The sequence below is a fragment of the Chaetodon trifascialis genome, chromosome 12, assembly GCF_039877785.1.
Source record: "Chaetodon trifascialis isolate fChaTrf1 chromosome 12, fChaTrf1.hap1, whole genome shotgun sequence".
Lineage (NCBI taxonomy): Eukaryota > Metazoa > Chordata > Actinopteri > Chaetodontiformes > Chaetodontidae > Chaetodon > Chaetodon trifascialis.
Window position 1 is genome coordinate 3,994,686 of NC_092067.1, and position 17,898 is coordinate 4,012,583.

At 41.9% G+C, this 17,898-nt stretch overlaps 1 protein-coding gene across 1 annotated transcript in view; it reads left to right on the top strand.

Annotated features, from left to right (window-relative positions):
* vwa8 (von Willebrand factor A domain containing 8) overlaps positions 1-17,898 on the top strand; it is a 65,721-nt gene that overhangs the window by 23,823 nt on the left and 24,000 nt on the right. Inside the window, exons 22-29 of the mRNA XM_070975278.1 lie at positions 988-1,063; positions 2,189-2,324; positions 3,848-3,967; positions 4,764-4,969; positions 9,744-9,895; positions 11,775-11,883; positions 12,501-12,639; positions 13,759-13,946. Coding sequence (XP_070831379.1) covers positions 988-1,063; positions 2,189-2,324; positions 3,848-3,967; positions 4,764-4,969; positions 9,744-9,895; positions 11,775-11,883; positions 12,501-12,639; positions 13,759-13,946 — 1,126 coding nt within the window. The remainder of the gene's footprint in view (positions 1-987; positions 1,064-2,188; positions 2,325-3,847; positions 3,968-4,763; positions 4,970-9,743; positions 9,896-11,774; positions 11,884-12,500; positions 12,640-13,758; positions 13,947-17,898) is intronic.

A 17,898-nucleotide genomic window follows, 5' to 3' on the forward strand; every position in this document is an offset into this window, starting at 1 on the left:
CACCAATTAGGTCATCCTTCACTAGAACAAGGACGTCACATGCCCGTATTAGAGAAGAACCATTTGAAGAATTCTTTTTTAACTGGGGTTCACTGAAGCACTCACTCAATCACACCTCAGGAAAATTAGGTCAGGGTTGCTCATCCGTAGATCAATATGTTGTGTGCTGTGAAATCAGCCTTGAATATAGCTTTAATCAATCAGAGGCAGAGATTGGCCTTGTATTGATCTTGGCACTAATAAGGAGGCAATGTTTCAGAGACAAACGACTCTGTGATGGGAGATGGACACCAAACAGGATGCCAATAAAAGTTGTCACTTGTGCAAACCTGAAGAAATGAAAACGATTCAATTCAGTCTGACATCAATGGCAGATTCAGTGGTGGGCAATGAGACTGAATCTATGGTCAAACATCAGCAGCACATACACATGTAGAAACAACGATTTCTCCTCTTGGCTTATGTGTGTGTTGCAGTTTGTCAAAGTCTTGTGAAAGTCAAAGTGGAGCTGAACATGGATGTGGCCTGGTTAGCTACTGTAGCAGCAGCTAATATTAGACCCCAGCAGAGGCAGGAAGATCTGTACATGTGGCTTTTGGGAGCCTGTGACTGAAAGCCTACAGAGATGTGACTCAGAAAAGCAAGAGAGATGCAGCCAGCCAGGAAGGAAACTAGGACAGCTCCTGGGTCACACTGTGAGATATCAAGGAGAGAGGGAGGGCTGGTAGGTGGGCTGGAGGGAGAGATGTTCAGAGAAAGAGGGAGGGATAATTTTGGACACCGCCAGGGAATCAGAGTACAGTGTAACTGACACCCTTGTTCACTGGCCTGCATCTGGTCATAAAATGTATTCAGCTAAAGAAACCAGATGTGTGTGTGTGTGTGTGTGTGTGTGTGTGTGTGTGTGTGCGTGCGTGCGTGCGTGCGTGCGTGCGTGCGTGCGTGCGTGTGTGTGTGCATGCCTAACTTTGTTTTCTGCCCCACCAGGGATACAACTGTCCAGACTTTGACCCTGCAGCCCTCAGTCCAAAATGGCATCATCACATACGAGGATTCACCTCTGGTCAGTTAGCAAGATGCGCACACACACGCATGCACATGCACGCTTCCTTCACAGTTACTTTTCTGGGATCATTTCGCTTGCATATCTACTAAATATTTTAAAGCCATTCACTGAGTGGGGACACCTGACCAGCGTTTCCGTTTTTGGGATTTTCAGATGTTTTTGAAGTGGCATCTTTTCTGACGCTGCAGCACATTTCTCATAACGGAAATGTTTTGGGCCATTGCAGTGCATTTGCCCTTGTCAACCACTGTATTTAACATTACAGTACATGCAGAAAAAAAGAATGTGCTGCAGAAAAGTATGGACTTTCTCATCAGTTGTGGTCCTGTAGATAATCAGCTGGCTGCATGGCCATTTGGTTTTTGTAGACAGCACATTGTGGCCTCATAGATTTATGATTCAATTACATGTCAAAGTGCTTATTTTTGAAAATGAACAGATATTAATGTGGAAATTACTTTGGAAGTTATGCCTCAGCCACACAGTTGCTCAAAACTATCTTCCAGTCAACCTCACTAAGCGTCAGTGAGCCTTGATGGCCCCATGTGCTCTGCACATTACATTAACATATAGTTCATGTCTAACTTGAAGGATGGCATCAACACAAATATTTGGATCATTATTTGACATGAATTCTTTATACTATACTATGAACATTTGCATATTGCTTGTCAGTATTTTGCACTTTTCGCTGTACGGCTCCATTCATTTTAAAACAGATGGTGTGACACATTTTATATTGTAATTTCGTCTTTATATTTATGGTTCTTGTTTTTTGCAGTACTTGCATGTAACAACTCTTAGAAGTATCCTACATGTTGGACATATGTGAAAACCAATTGTTTTACTTCCTCTGGTCACTGGTCACAGTGTTTCACAATAACAGGAGGGAAAACAAGGAATTATGGTCTTTTTCTGTCTCAGCTTCCATACTGTACCCACCAGACAAGAGGTTCAGCAACACCTTTTTACAATACATTTTGTTTGTTTGTTTATTTGTTTGTTTGTGTGTGTGTGTGTGTGTGTGTGTGTGTGTGTGTGTGTGTGTGTGTGTGTGTGTGTGTGTGTGTGTGTGTGTGTGTGTGTGTGTGTGTGTGTGTGTGTGTGTTGTGTGCGGTACAGGTGAAGGCAGTGAAACTGGGTCACATCTTAGTGATTGATGAAGCAGACAAAGCTCCCACCAATGTCACATGCATCCTTAAAACCCTGGTGGAGAGCGGGGAGATGATTCTGGCCGATGGACGCAGAATCGTCTCAGGTACACACACATACACATTCACACGCACATGCAGGGTTTAACACCTTGACAGTAGACATGTCCCAGATACAGTGCGCAGATAGAAGTAGGACCATAAAATGGATGAGATGAGGATTGGATCGCCTAGAAGACAAACACGAGTAAAACATAAGATGCAGGCCACTGAAGGAGGCTTAGGATAAAAGCCTTTATGGACAGGTACCAGTAGATTTGGAGTCATGCTGGACTGTAAACTTGTAGATTTTCCAAGTAGTCCCACGTAATCATACTAGTTGCTGAGAGCTTCACTGTTCCTGAGAGGCTGCTTTTCACAGAGGAATGTAAATACAACCTTGAGACTTCATAAACACAAACTTGACATGGCTCCCAGTGCTATCAGAACATTGAGAAAGCAGACTTTATTTCTAAAGCCCCTTTTCAAATCCTTTACTTTTCAAGTTAGGTGGTATGAAATGCAAATGTTGAAGAAAAAATAGAAAGTTAAAACAGAGAATAACAATATAAAAAACAGTCAAAACATAAAACTACACAGAAGACCATCAGACTTTACAGGACAAAGTGGTAAGTTTTCAACAGCGTCTTAAAATTATTGACTGACTGTGTTCTTTAAGACTAGGGGAAGACTGCAAAAGCTCTGTCATCTTTGGTTTAAGATTTTAGGACAGCCAAAAGGCCTTCAATGCTCTCAGGGCCTATGATGAGGAACCTCTGTTTTTTCAGGTTTCATTTGGAGGAAGATATCTGACATCCAATCCTTGATAGCCGTTCAGCAATCTTGCAAGGTGGAGAGCTTACTGAGGTCATCTGATTTGAATGAAAAATATAGCTGGGTATCGTCCACATAACAGTGATAAGAAGTAATCTTAAATTGGTAATATGTACAGGGAGCAAAGAGTGGGACCAAGGATTGAACCCTGAGGTACACCCCATGTCAGCTGAGCAGGTGAAGAGACATAGTGATCAATGGCCATAAAAAACTGTCCAAAATAGGAGGCAAACCAGTCCAGGGGAGACCGTGTTACACTCACCCATTGCTGAAGCCTACTAAGTAGTCATGGCGAGAGGAAGGGTGCATTTGTAGAGACAGTGGCTGTGAGTTCTTCCAGTGAGATGAGGCTAAACTGACTGAATAGAGAAACATGGGCCAGACAGTCAACCCCAGGGTGCAGGAAGGCAATATTCTAGACTTTATGTCAGTGATCTTATCCATATAGGGTGATAAAAACACTTTGCAGTCAGTATTAGAAAAGGCTGGTACAGGGGAGGGTCAGGGTTTGCCAATCGAGTAATTGTGCCTAAACAAAGGCTCTAGGATTTTTGTTATTGCAATCAATCAGATTTGAGAAAAGATGAAAGTAATTGTAGGTGTGTGTCAAACTCAGTCGCACATCAAATCAAAACATTGCAAATTAGAAAGATGGTAGTGGCAGAAACAGATGCAGAAACACAAAATGTGTGCTCCTGTTTGTGTATATTTTTGCTTGTCATTTCATTTGCTAACTATGACTGTGTCTCCTCCAAAGATGCACACGAAGCTGAGTTGAGGCCCAACACCATAGTCATGCACCCAGACTTCAGAATGTTTGTCCTGGCTAACCGACCCGGTTTTCCTTTCCTGGGCAATGACTTTTTTGGTGCTCTAGGTAACACACACGCACACACACACACACACACACACACACACACACACACACACACACACACACAAGCTGCAGCAGAGGACTAGTAATCTGCTCTTTTATTTAATGGTAAACTGATGTATATGAAAATAAGCTGCTCATATAAATTCAGAAAGGGAAGTGTGACTGATCCTCCTTCAGAGGAAAAGAAACGATCATCTGCTCTTTTCTGGAGCCACAAAATTTGGTTGTTAGACATCCATAGGAGACCAAGGCCAAGGGCCTGCAATGGGAAGCATTAGAGAGCAGGAAACAGCAGACATGGCAGAAATTGGGGGAAAGTAAAGATGGAGAATGACATGTAACAAAGGTCCCTGGGTAGACTCGAGCTGTGGACACTGCAACTCATAGTCAGCAGCTTGGACCTCCAGGCCATCAGTGCTCCATGTAGGATTTCTTTTGAAGTTAGACCAAGAAGTGCAAAGCCTGGAATTCGAGAGTCTTTCAAGACTTACTCAAAGTTCTCCAAACCAGTCAATACAGCAGCAGCTGTTACATTCCTTGCCTGTAGATGCTGCGTGTTATCAGGTGTGCATCAGCAGGTTTAAATTGCTGCTGTTGCGTAGTTGATTGTAGGTGATGCATCTTAGACTAGAACTTCAGGTCTGCTGCTGAGTCTCTGCAACTGGATTATGTATCGGTGTGGCCTGGTTTCAGATTTTGCATCAATTATTCTGTTTGTTGACCAGCAAAGAACTAGTGCATAGTTAGAAATTGAGCTGTTATTGAGCTAATTGACTGGTTATTGTCCTCTAAACAGGTGATATTTTTAGCTGCCATGCTGTGGACAATCCAAAGCCCCAGGCAGAGCTGGCAATGCTTAAACAGTATGGCCCCAATGTTCCCGATGCTACTCTGCAGAAGCTGGTGGCTGCCTTTGGAGAGCTCAGGTCCATGGCGGACCAGGGCACCATCACCTACCCCTATTCCACACGAGAGGTGGTAAACATTGTCAAACACCTCCAGGTAAGAAGACACAATACATACTCTCCAAAAGAACAACACTTCTTTTGCTGTTATTTTCTTAGGTTTAGTCTCAGACTATTTTTATCAGTTATTCCTAAAGGCTATGAGACCTTAATCCAGCACTTGATCCTAGCAGTAGATGCTTTATAGTGCAAGCATATTGTAACAACACAACTGTGACAGAGAGGGCAGACCATGTTCCCACCTCATTCCAAACCAACAAGAGCAAGCACACGTGGACACTCTTCAACATACATTGGTACACAGGAATGGCCATATTCATATCCTTAGTTGTTTGAGGACCTCAACCTCGTTTTGCAAAGAACTGCAATGGGATGCAAAAGTGTGCAGTTGCACAGTTTGCAACACAATTGCCACACATTTGCAGGTTGTCTGAATGCCCACATTAAAGGAGGAGAGAGAAGCTGGCCATCACAGAGAGGGGCAAGACATGATAATCCAGTACTGTCAGACAATCCTGGACGGCAGTCATAGTGTTGCACTTGGTTGTACATGCAAAAAGTGACCAAAATATTTGGTCAGTTAGCCTCCATTGAGCAGCTCATTTCAGTCCTTCTCCGGCAGCAGACAGACCTCTGCTCCTGGCTAGCCTTGCTAAAGCGTCGATTAGTTAGATAATTAGATTATCTCTTATTCTACCAGTGAAGGTAAAACACCCTAAGAGAGTCGACCCCTGTCTTGGCTGTTCCACTTGCGCCTCGGTGATTAAGGGTAAGAAGAGACGCTCCCTTTTCCTCCCTGATTCCCAGGATGATGCTACTGATTTGGAGCTGTCTAACATCTTTTGTCCTTTTGATGCTCTACCAACGTCGCCTTCACCACAGCTGAGTGGAGGCTGCCCTGGACGAAATTGTAAAATTACATCATCTTGTCTGCTCTCTCGGGCATTCTCGGGTGTCTCTGGTCTCTCCGGTCTCACTTAGCAGCTTGGCTTGCTGATCCTGCCTAGAGTTCTTGCGTATTTTTGGACATCTTGGATTCCACATGGTGACTTCAGCTTGAGTCGGCTGTCTGTCAACAGGCAGCTTGATGATAACCTCTCCACAATGCACCTACTTTGGTGTACAGGAGAATCAGTGGCAGCTTTAACAGTTTTTCCTAACATCAAACGTGAAGGCATTGAGCTGACTGGAGCAGAGTCCTCAAAGAAGGTCTTTTCCCTTTAAGTTAGCTGGATGTCTTCAGCCCTCAGAAGACCACGTGGGGCTCAGGCTATCAGCCTGGTCCCTGCGCAGTGACAGCAAGCTGATCTCTGGACGAATGGGCCAGCAGCTCACTTACCAGCGATGATTTTGAAGAGCTCTCAAGGCAATAAACTGAACTGAAGTGCAGATAAAGCACGAACTGAAGAAAAGCTTTTGTTTCTTCTTGCTTTAGTCTTTTGTAGAGGGGGACATGTCACATGTCTGTGTCAAAGGCAGGAGTGTGGGTGGAACTGAGGCAGGCTGAATGCCATCTGGTTGTTGAAATCTATTGGTTAACTGAGTGAGTTGTATAAAGATTTACCCCCCTTACAGTTTTCATGAAGTGGGAAATTAGCTACAGAGCGCAAAACCCTTTTTTGCATCAGGCTTTATTCGAGCTGTAAAGTTGGGCATTTTGATATGAGGACTGACTCACTTTCGGAGCCATCCTCAAATGGCTATTCGAGGAACTGCAGTTTTTGGCATTTCGGTGTTGACTCATACTTTGTCCTCCACTGTACATATAATTTGTAGTGCATCACATTATATGTGCTACACTATATTACTGCATTCCATTTGAATTTTGCATGTCAAAGCACCCCCACCCTCATCTGTGTTTTTCTCAACCTCCACCCACCCATTTCATGATTTGCTTCTCTGCTTCCCTCACTGTTCAGAGCCCAAAAATTTGCACCACTAAACATCCTTCCAACTTAGCAGATATGAGTTATGAGTAAATATGGTCATGTTTCACATCTATGTCCTTTGGAAGTCTGACATCATCAAAGCAAAATATTTCATGCTGAATGTGATCCTTGTGCTCCCTGGATGAAATTACCAAGTAGACTCCAATAGGAAACAGTTGGTTTATTCTAATTTATTGAAGAGTGATAATTTCTTAAAAAAAATCCTTATGATCTTAGATCTGTAGAAATGGTATTCAGCCCAGAGAAGAAGAGAAGAAAACAGACCAGAAGAACAGGGCCTAGAAGTGGGAAATAACCATCCATGCTTGCACTACAAGCCCTGATGTTTTCCCTACCGGCCGCCCTGTTCGATCATCAGTCACCACCACTATTGACATGTGCAGGAGTGGGACAGTTAAAGGATAGCTTCGTTGAAGTCTAAATTGCTTCTTCTGAGGTAATAGCCAGTGTAGAGCCTAATTACCATTTCACGTTTGGCCATAATTGTACCCTTGTGGTAACTGGGAATCAGATCATTAAAGCCAAGTGCTCTTAACATTGAATCTATGTTTTAGTTGTAACCACTAGGGATGACGCTGTCATTGATTGTGCAGCAATTTATAGGCCTAAGAGTGTAAATGCATTGTTATATGTAGGCAGGAGTGTTTCTAGGAAGTGAAGACAGTGGGGGCTTAGCTACCTCTGTGGAGGTGATGTGGTTGTTGTTGCACCATGTGATGAAGCTCTCTATCAGTCCTCTGTCCTCCTCTGCAAAAATCATTTCTAAGTGAAGACAGCATGTTTCTCACTGGAAATGATTCAGCGGAATCATACATGTCAGCATAGTGAGAGCTCCCATTTCACCAATACATACACTGAATACCTTTTATTTAATCCCTTCAAAGTCTTCACTGTGTACATTATATGAGTCTGGACACACATGGATGGAAACTGTCATTCAATTCTCACTCTTTCTTTGAAAAAGCTTCATATATCCATAGATTGCTAACCTACCACTAAATGCTAATAAGGATATGGTCTGGAAGTCGCAATCTCTCTCTATTTCTCTCTCTATCTCTCTCTCTCTCTCTCTCTCTTTCTCTCTCTCCCTCTCCCTCTCCCTCTCTCTCTCTCTCTCTCTCTCTCTCTCTCTCTCTCTCTCCCTCTCCCTCTCTCTCTCTCTCTCTCTCTCTTTCTCTCTCTCTCTCTCTCTCTCCCTCTCTCTCTCTCTCTCTCTCTCTCTCTCTCTCTCCCTCTCCCTCTACCTCTCTCTCTCTCTCTCTCTCCCTCTCTCCGTCTCGCTCTCCATCTCTCTTGCGCTCACACAAAATGTGTGTGCCAAGTATTGTGAAGTATATGAGATGCTTTAATGACACATGGAGGGCCCAAAACAGAAACTTAGTTGTATTTCATAATGTATAATTTGTGCTTTCATCAGAATTGCAGTTGAACAGATGAGATCTTCGTTTTGTTTTGTTTTGTTTTGTTTTGTTTTGTTTTGTTTTGTTTTGTTTTGTTTTGTTTTGTTTTGTTTTGTTTTGTTTCGTCTGTTCGTACATTCAGCCACAGCTTCTACCAAAAAGATTACTCACATCAAGACTGTAGATATGGTGCTCATAGAGTGATATGGCTTTGAAGTGAAGCATTGGATTATATTTACATTTATATGGCTGTAGCTATTTCAGCAAAAAGATTAATTTTCTGTTTATTTGTCATGATTCTGTTATTTTTGTGCCTAGATTGGTGTCTTTACATTGCCTGTTTTGTTTTTAGCAGTAGGATAAGTCAAAGATATTCAGTGTGCAGTGATGTAATGGATGCATGTCTGGCTGGTGAAGGTGATGCTGAAGCTGAAAATGTTTTCTTTCTCTTCCAATTCAGTCCTTCAGTGGAATAGGACTTCTGCAGGTTAATACTTTGCAGGATCGCCCAAAAAGTTGGTTTGGGTGCTCTAATGTTGTTTTGACTAATCTTCTCATCATATTTTAGGGTAACATCTTTCCCGATGTGTGTCTAACGGGCAGTATGAGTCTGTGCATTGAAATTTGTCATTTCTTTTCATCTGTAGAAAGCATGAATGACATCCTACATGAATTGACACACAAATTCAAGTGAAACCTGTGTGGAAAACTTTATCTGGTATATTTTGTGACATTTAGGAAATATGTATTTTCAGTTCACCCAGTCATCTGTATATATTTCCCTACATTTATTTATTTTGTTAATTTTTCTTCACTGTTTTAAGGTAGCCTCTGCCTCTGTCTCTGTTTTTATTTTTATTTTAATTATTTTCATTTCTGACTTTATTGCATAATTACCAAAGTATCACTGTAGCTGCTGTACAACACAGAAAATGTATCGAGGCATTCTAAACTTGTATCTCTCCAATGATGTCACAAACATGAAAGCGAACGCTGAAGCAACAGCTTCAGCTGTTCTTTGCATTTATCATACTGGTGCTCTGATGAGAGTGAGAGATGAGTTACCTTCCAGATAGCATGTCTTATCCCAGACTGTCCCCGCTTTGACCCTTGTTGAGAACTTATAAATCACATTAATGTTTCTTCTTTCTGTGACCTGTCTTCACTATATCTTCTCTTTCTTTCCCTTTTGGCCTCCCCACTTGACACCCTCCCTGGTTTTTTATCCTTTTTTCTTATCTCCCTTTCATTCCTCTCCCTGTTCTCCCTTGTTTCTTCTCCACCCTTTTCACCTTTGCTTCTCCCCCTTTCTCTCCGTGTCCACACTCTCTCTTTCTCCTTCCTTTTCCAATGACGCTCTCCTACTTCCACTCTTCTCTAACTTCCTGCTTCCTCTTGTCTTCCTTTTCCCACCCATCCCCCCTTCCTCCCTCATTTTCTCCTCTACTTTGCCTCCCAACAGAAATTCCCAGACGAGGGTTTGGCCAACGTGGTGCGAAATGTCTTCGATTTTGACTCATACAACAAAGACATGCGAGAGGTTCTGATCGAAGCGCTGCACAAGCACGGGATTCCCATTGGAGCCAAGCCCAGCTCTGTCAAACTGGCTAAGGAGTAAGGCATCAGGAGCACAAGACGCTAGGATCACACACACACACACACACACACACACACACACACACACACACACACACACACACACACACACACACACTAAAGGCACATCTATGCGCACACAGTGCCTGACTAACACACAGTGTCACAGTTCCAGAGACCGCTCAGAAAGCCGTTAGAGTAAGCCGATGGATAATAAATGGACATTACTTGACAGCCTGGCTATGTTGTGAATCTCACTAAATTGAAGACATTGCAAAGCTTCACCAGTGGGCAACCACAGCTTGGCTAAAGTCCAACCAGACTGTTTTCACTTTTGATAATAAGTGGATGAACTAAACTGTACTAAGAGCTTTTAGAGCAGGCTGAGGTCTGAGACTCTGATTCCAAGAAACTGGGACGCTGTGTAAAACATAAATGAAACCAAATGTGATAATTTGCTAATCGTCTCTGACATATTCTCAATAGCACAAAGACAATGTATTAATTGTTTTACCTCATCAGCTTCACTGATTTTTGTAAATATATGCTTATTCTGAATTACAGCCGTTGCCAGGAAATACAGTTCGTTGAGTGGAAATGAGTCCCAGCTTTTTTTTTAATTGAGATCAAATAACTTTTTCACCCTCCAAAGGTTCTAAAATTGTTCCTCTGAAGTGGCTTTATTATATATAATTGTTGGAAGTACTTGTCTTTAAAAGAACCTTCCCAGAAGCTGGTGAGCAGAACATGTTTTCTCAGAGTATTTGCCACTTTTCAAACTGAAATCCTGACATGCTTAAAATGGGCTGATGTTGTCATTAGCCATATGACTGGTTTCACACTGGATTATACTTTGAGGCCTCCATGAAGTTTCCTCAGTGCTTCCTAAAGTGGTAAATTAAGAGCTGATCATTCACATTATCTCACCTTTCCAATAAGGGAAAGATAAGATTCTAGTATTCACCACATTGTCTCATAATGTACAGCTGTGTCTTTTAAATAAAGGAAAATATTTGTTTCTTCTGTCTCCTGTGGTTTTATTTTGACTTATACAATTCAGAAATTCAATTTCAGAAGTATCTCAAGTAAAAACTTGAGAACAGAGCAGGGCAGAAACAAATATTTTCCTTGAACGGTTGCAGAACTGATTGGATAGTTGATCTTTTGCATTATGGTTATCATCTAAGCTCAAAGGCTCTTTTGTATGTTTTGGGATCAGTGATTTGTGATTTTAAAGCTCATCTTGAACAATTTGTATCCCACAACATCTTGTTTAAATAAAAGCAAATATTTTGTCTCTTGACTTCCAATTTTGGACATGGAAAGCAAAGTTTCTCTTACGTATTGCATTGCTTTTCTATTCACAGAAATATTTATGGTTGGAGGACTGTCTGTCCCCCAACACGTTTATCCTCTTGGAATTTCTGCATTTTTTGCATCGTGTAGCCCACCTACAGCCAGTGAGTCACTGGAAGACAGTAAACAGTAAACATCTGGCCAGACACAACAAGCCGAGCAGGGACTCACAAACACACACAGACATTTGTCTCAAGTGCCGTGACTTTCCCCTCTGTAGAGATAGTGGGATCAAATTCAAGCCTTTGTTTTGTTGAAATCCTGCTCAGAATAGAATACATGTATCTGAAATTATTTTGTGGTGGGCCTCCTCATGGATGAATTTTACTGTAAGTGGGGGTGCAAAATGGTGACAGTCAAAAATCAGGTTTTTCTGAAATAGAAAATCAGAACACAGAAACAACATTAAAAACACACACAAACCACACGGCAATAATTTGCATTGTTCCTCACAATTAAATACAGATTTTTTTCATTTTAGGAGTACACATTTTTTCAGCCATTACCTGGCAGTTATCAACATTTGACCTTTAATCTTCAGGTTGCCCCTGCCAGAGGTCAAGATGACAGGGTACTGGACAGTAAACCAGGGTGGTAACGCTCGCCGGAAACTGCTCTGTCCCACTGAGACACACCCCATAGACATCAAGGTAAACACACAAGGGAAGTGCACCTACATAATCTTGATCAGTTCACTAGCAGCATGTACATCTGTGTGTTGAGCTACAGCTCCCATATGTGGTGAAGATGAATGTGATAGTCCACACAGTATCACCCTCACCTGCTGTAGGTTTAGGAGGCTACTAAAAATGGCTGTCGTCAGGTTGATTTGATTTATGCTTCTTATGGTGAGTTTTCACAGCAAATAAAAAGTATGAAAACGTTTCTAGAATTTATATTGTGCAAAAAAATACTTCTTCTCTGGTAGGCGTTCATGCTTCTGTACGCATGGAAGCTCTGCTGGAAGCAGTGTATTTGCGCTATTATTGCAAAACTATGACTGCTTGCTTGGAACATACCATCACATGGATGCACCACTGAGGAGTGGGTTATGCTGCATTGCAGTGGTTTTAGGAATTTCTCTGGAAATTTTGCTAGTTTTTGTCCATTGTGATCCGTTGTGACTGACGTGAGTTTAAACTGACTACAGCTGCTGCTCTGTACGAAGGAGCAGTCACATTCACTGTGTGATCTGATCTCCTCTTAATCACACACATTAAACATCAACGTGTGTGCAGCACTGTAACAGTGTCTGTTGTGCTTCCAGGGTCCTGTGTTTCTACGTGTTCAGAGTTACCCCTGCAACAGACAGGAAAGCAGGGCTTTGAGTTTCAGCGAAGAGAAAGCCCACTGGCAGCTTCCCATGAATGAAGTCAACATAATCTGCGATGTCACCACTAAAGATGGTATACACACACACACACGCACACACACACACACACACACACACAATCAACACTGTCATATAATACATTCTCTGGTTTCAGGTTTTATGGTCATTTTGGGGTATATTAGAGGATTTAGCAGATGAAGTGTATAGCACAGGAATGATCTAAGATGTATGGATAAAATAGACACACATTTCCCTCACAAGAAGTCTTCTGCCCTCACTATGGTGGAAAAAGTGCACAGCTTTGCAGGCAGCTAAACACACTTCCAATGCAAGCTAAAGACAAGGGCTGTCCCTCACTGGAAACAGTTATCCAACACTACTTGTGGAAGTAGTGTTGGATAAAACACAACAAATTCAATAATAATCAGCCTGCTCCTCATCTCCACTGCAGGCTGGAGGCTCAAGGCTGCACTCGCCTCTACCAGCATAGCACACCATAATCTCTGACTGAACTGTTGAGCAGCATTGCAGCTCATGTAGGCACCAGATTTTGACAAGAAAGAAGAGTGCTCTGTATAAAAAAAAGATGATATCTCTGGCTCTGCTGCATTGATCCATTGTGAGTCGGACAATGTTAGAGGAGTGCCATGATGTGTGGTGTGCTCTATAGCATGTGCAACACAGTAGTTCATCTAGTAAACAGCGCATAGAGTCAGCAAGAGTAAAAAGAGTGAAATCTGTTACAATTAGCCCAAAAGTAAGAGAACAGTCATCTAAAATGTGTTGTTTGCAACATTTCACAGTCTTTAGTGTTAGTTAGTGTAACAGCCAGTGTGGGCAGCACTGCACTAATCATGGAAACTAACAGTTTATATCGAAAATGTCACAACAGCTGTAAGAAGCAGCATCCACAGATAATTGTCCAGCAAGGGCATTTGGTGAGTAGATACAAGATGCCTGTCAATATGTTCACAGTCACAGATCTGTCACTGCTGTGGAGCGTGTCAGTAGGGGGTTGCTACTAGAAACAGAGTCAAAATCAAGTGCCAATGGCAAAACGTAAATATGTTTCCGTTCAGCTACTCATACTGCATGTGACTTTTATATAATACCCAGGAGATCTACCTATTACTACCTACTACGATCTACCTATGAATGACAGTCTCACATTCCCTCCGTTTTTGTTTTGAAGATGTGCTGTACGTGGCCACGTGTAACCCAGTGTCCCTGTTCGCCATGAAGGAGCGCGGGGAGTCCATTCAGTGCATGGAGCTTTACGACGTCTTCCCCAGGACCATCAGTGGTGTTTGGCAGCCCTTTGTCACTGTTGCTCCTCTTGGGAGTCCTCTGGATGGACAGGTGGTGCTGCACGAGGAGCAGGTTGGCACACATGCACACAAAGACAAGTTTGTATGATCACACTGAACACATTACATAAGATCCACTTAGTTATTTCTTAATGCCCCATGGGAAAATGTTGCTGTCTCTCAGTAGAGTCAGTGAACAGGATGTTGATCATATTAAAGATACCCTGCAGACTTTTCAACATCTTTTTTAAATCACTAATTTTTCACCAAAACTCATGGTGTGATTTTGTTAAGATCAAGGAACTGCACTTACTACCCATTTAAAAATCGTCTTAGTGGGGTGTGGGAGGTGTGTCGGAGGCCGTGACTGCTAGGATATCTCAGTAGCAACCCAAGCTAACTTGTTAACACCATGGAGAGTGTCATAGAGAGTCAAACCTGGCCTCCAGCTTTTGGGGGCAGGAATTCTATTCGTTTTATCTCATATGTGACAATATTTACACCACTGAGAGAATTCTCTATATACAACACGTACAAATGTGCTGACAGCTTTTAAACACTTGTGCTTAATTAGTACTTATAGCCCGATAAACATCAGTTGCAAAGCTTTTGGTTTGAAATCTGCATTGTTTACATTTTCTTGCAATCCTCTTCTTCTCTTTTAGTGGAGAACCTTTTACAGTACATTACAGCCACTGACAGAGCCCTCTGCAGATAAATATGATAAATATGTACATGCACAGGAACATTTATCTACAGAGCTTCACATGGTCAAAAACATTGGACAGAACCTTTAAGACAGTAGAGAGAACCAAAGATGAAGTAATCACACAGGAAAGATACTGAAAAGAAAATACGTCTGCTGCTTTATAGTTGAGGTGGATGTGATAGTGGGAAAAGCAGGGAAGCAGGGAAAAAAGTATTGAACACGTCAACGTTTTTGTGAGTAAATACATTTCTAATGGGGCTGTTTGAATGAATTTTTCACCTGATGTCAGTAACAACCCAAGAAATCTACAAATACAAAGAAATCAAAACAAATAAGTCCATAAATTAAGTTTTGTGAAATGAAATTAAGTGGAATGACACAGGTAAGAAATATTGAACACATGAAGAACAGGTGCAAAAAGGCATGAAGAGCCAAGAAACCAGCGGGAATCTGTCAGTGTTTAGAATGCAATCCTGCCCCCTATCAGTGCACCTGAATATCAGCTGGTTTAGTCCTCACTGATGGCCTGTAAAAAGGGTTCTCATTACCAAGGTGTCACACAAGAAACATCTCATGATGGGTAAAAGCAAAGAGCTCTCACAAGACCTTCGCGACCTCATTGTTGCAAAACATAGTGATGGCATTGGTTACAGACAAGTTTCTAAACTTCTGAACGTTCCAGTGAGCACCGTCTGGGCCATTATCCGGAAGTGGAAAGAACATCACTTCACCTTAAACCAAAAAGCCAAAAGAATGATCTGAAGAGTTGTCCAAGAGCCAAGGACCACTCGCTGAGAGCTTCAGAAAGACCTGGAATGAGCAGTTTGAAGTTTGCTGCACAACATTTGGACAAGCTGATGAAATACTGGGAGAATATAGTCTGGTCAGATGAGACCAAAATTGAACTTTCTGGATGTCACAGCACAGAGCATGTTTGGAGGAGAACTGGCACTGCACATCACTCCAAAAACACCACACCAACAGTGAAGTTTGGAGGTGGGAACATCACGGTGTGGGGTTGTTTTTCAGCACGTGGTACTGGCAGACTTCATTTAACTGAAGGAAGAATGAATGGAGAAATGTACACAGACAGTCTTGATAATAATCTGCTGCCATCCACCAGGATGCTGAAGCTGAAGCAAGGGTGGAGATTTCAGCAAGACAATGATCCCAAACACACAGCCAAACTCGGTTGTTTCAGAGAAAGAAAATAAAGCTGCTAGAGTGGCTCAGTCCATCACCCGACTTAAATCTATAAATCTGTAAATATATATAAATCTATGGAAAGAACTGAAGATCAGAGTTCATAGCAGAGGCCTCCGGAACCTTCAAGAGAGTTTGTGTGGAAGAAATCACACCTGAGCAATGCATGCGACTAGTCTCTCCACACAGGAGGCGTCTTGAAGCTGTCAATACCAACAAAGGCTTCTCTACCAGCTATTAAATCATTTTCAGTTCATGTGTTCAACTTTTTGCCTGTGTCATTCCACTTTATTTAACAAAACCTAATTTATGGACTTATTTGTTCTGATTTCTTTGTATTTGTGGATTACTTGGGTGGTTACTGACATCTGGTGAAAAATTCATTTCAATAGCCCCATTAGAAATATGCCTTCAATACTGTGTGTACTTAATTGTAAGGTATGTGGACACCATGCAAGAACAGCATGGAGTGATAGGGAAATTGTGAATATTCTCAGTATTATTCACTAAAACACAATTATACACTTACACACTAACTGAGTGATCACAGAGGAGTTTTAGTCCGGTGTCCTTTGGTCTGATGTCCTTGTTTACTGACTAGTTTAACATGTAACAAGACACTTACGCAACACTGCTATTTAAACTTTTTCTGGAGGACAACCACAGATTCCTCACAGATTTAAATAGCTGTGCACATGTCTGTCAGAGTGTCTTTAAATGATTGCTTGTCAGTGGTTGTTTGCCATTGAACTGCTCTAACCCCATTAGACCCTGGCCTATGACAGCAGAGTGTAAGACAAGAACAATGCATGTTAGCCATTTCTCCAACTACAACACTTGTACAGCTGGTGTATATTAGGCAAGAAGAGGACTTCTAAAAATACGGCTGTGATGGATCATGTTTCGTCTGTCTAAAAATGAAGAGGCCCAGACAACATAAAGTTCATTCACAGGTCACTGGCCTTCCAGGGAAGTCAGGGAAACCAGCACACAGCGCAAAAACAAATGCAGGTTCAACTTCACACAAAAACTTGTTTACACATACTTAAGTCAAAGAAAATACTTTTCTAGAGAAACATTTCTGAGACATGACACATATAAATGAATGCCTAAACTATAATATACCCCTAACCCTAAACTATAATATAGTTTAGCCATTCATTTAAATGTATAGTATTTGCATGATTATTGAAAGTTCCAGACAACTTTTCATTGTTATTTTAATCTTTTCTTTGTTTCGGTCTATTTCTCCTTGTATTGTTTTTTGCGTTGATCAGGTTGCGCTGCTCTTTGCATCTCTGTGAAATCTCAATAAAAACCACTACCACTGACCATAAAGTCAGAAAAAAAGAGAGCATGCACAAACATAATAATGCTACGTTCAAGGACATGCAAACACGAATTCAAAGACACAGCTACACATACAACAAACCCACACACAGACACACCACAGCCTGTCAGGAGACACATGCAGGACACACATGTGTGCACAAACATGTTCATGCTCCCTCTAAAGGCAGCGTATGTTTGGAATCAGGAAATGGGTTTGCAGTCTTCGGTACAGTAGTGTGCGTCAGGAGTGGGAGGCCATAAGGAAACCATTAGTGTGAAGCAGGGCAGCCAGGGCTGAGGCCAACTCCCCTGTGGCTCCTTCTCATAAAACTCAATTGAAGATGAAGCTTAGTGCATCACAAATGAAAGCCTTTTTGCACAGTTCATCCAATACCCCCCCCCCCCCCCACACACACACACAGATATCATTTGCCTTATCAGATATAAATGTAGGAAGCATGCAAAGAAAGAAGCACATACAGACAATATGCCTGTCTAAATTGAACTGGATGAACTTGCAGTGCAGTGCTCACATTAGTTGTGTGTAACAGGACATTCGTGCTCAGATTACGGGGGCTTTACCTGGAGAAGACCACCCTCTGCTGGTGGTGGGGGCGCAAACACTTATTCCAAAATTATTCAGTGTATGCAGCGTGCAAGGTTTTGAGAGGTGACACACTTGAGTCCAGTCTAACTGATATTAATTGCAGGGCAGTGGAGATATGCACCATTCCAGGATTTGGCTGTACTTTTCCCTTATGTATAAAACTGAACTTACTAA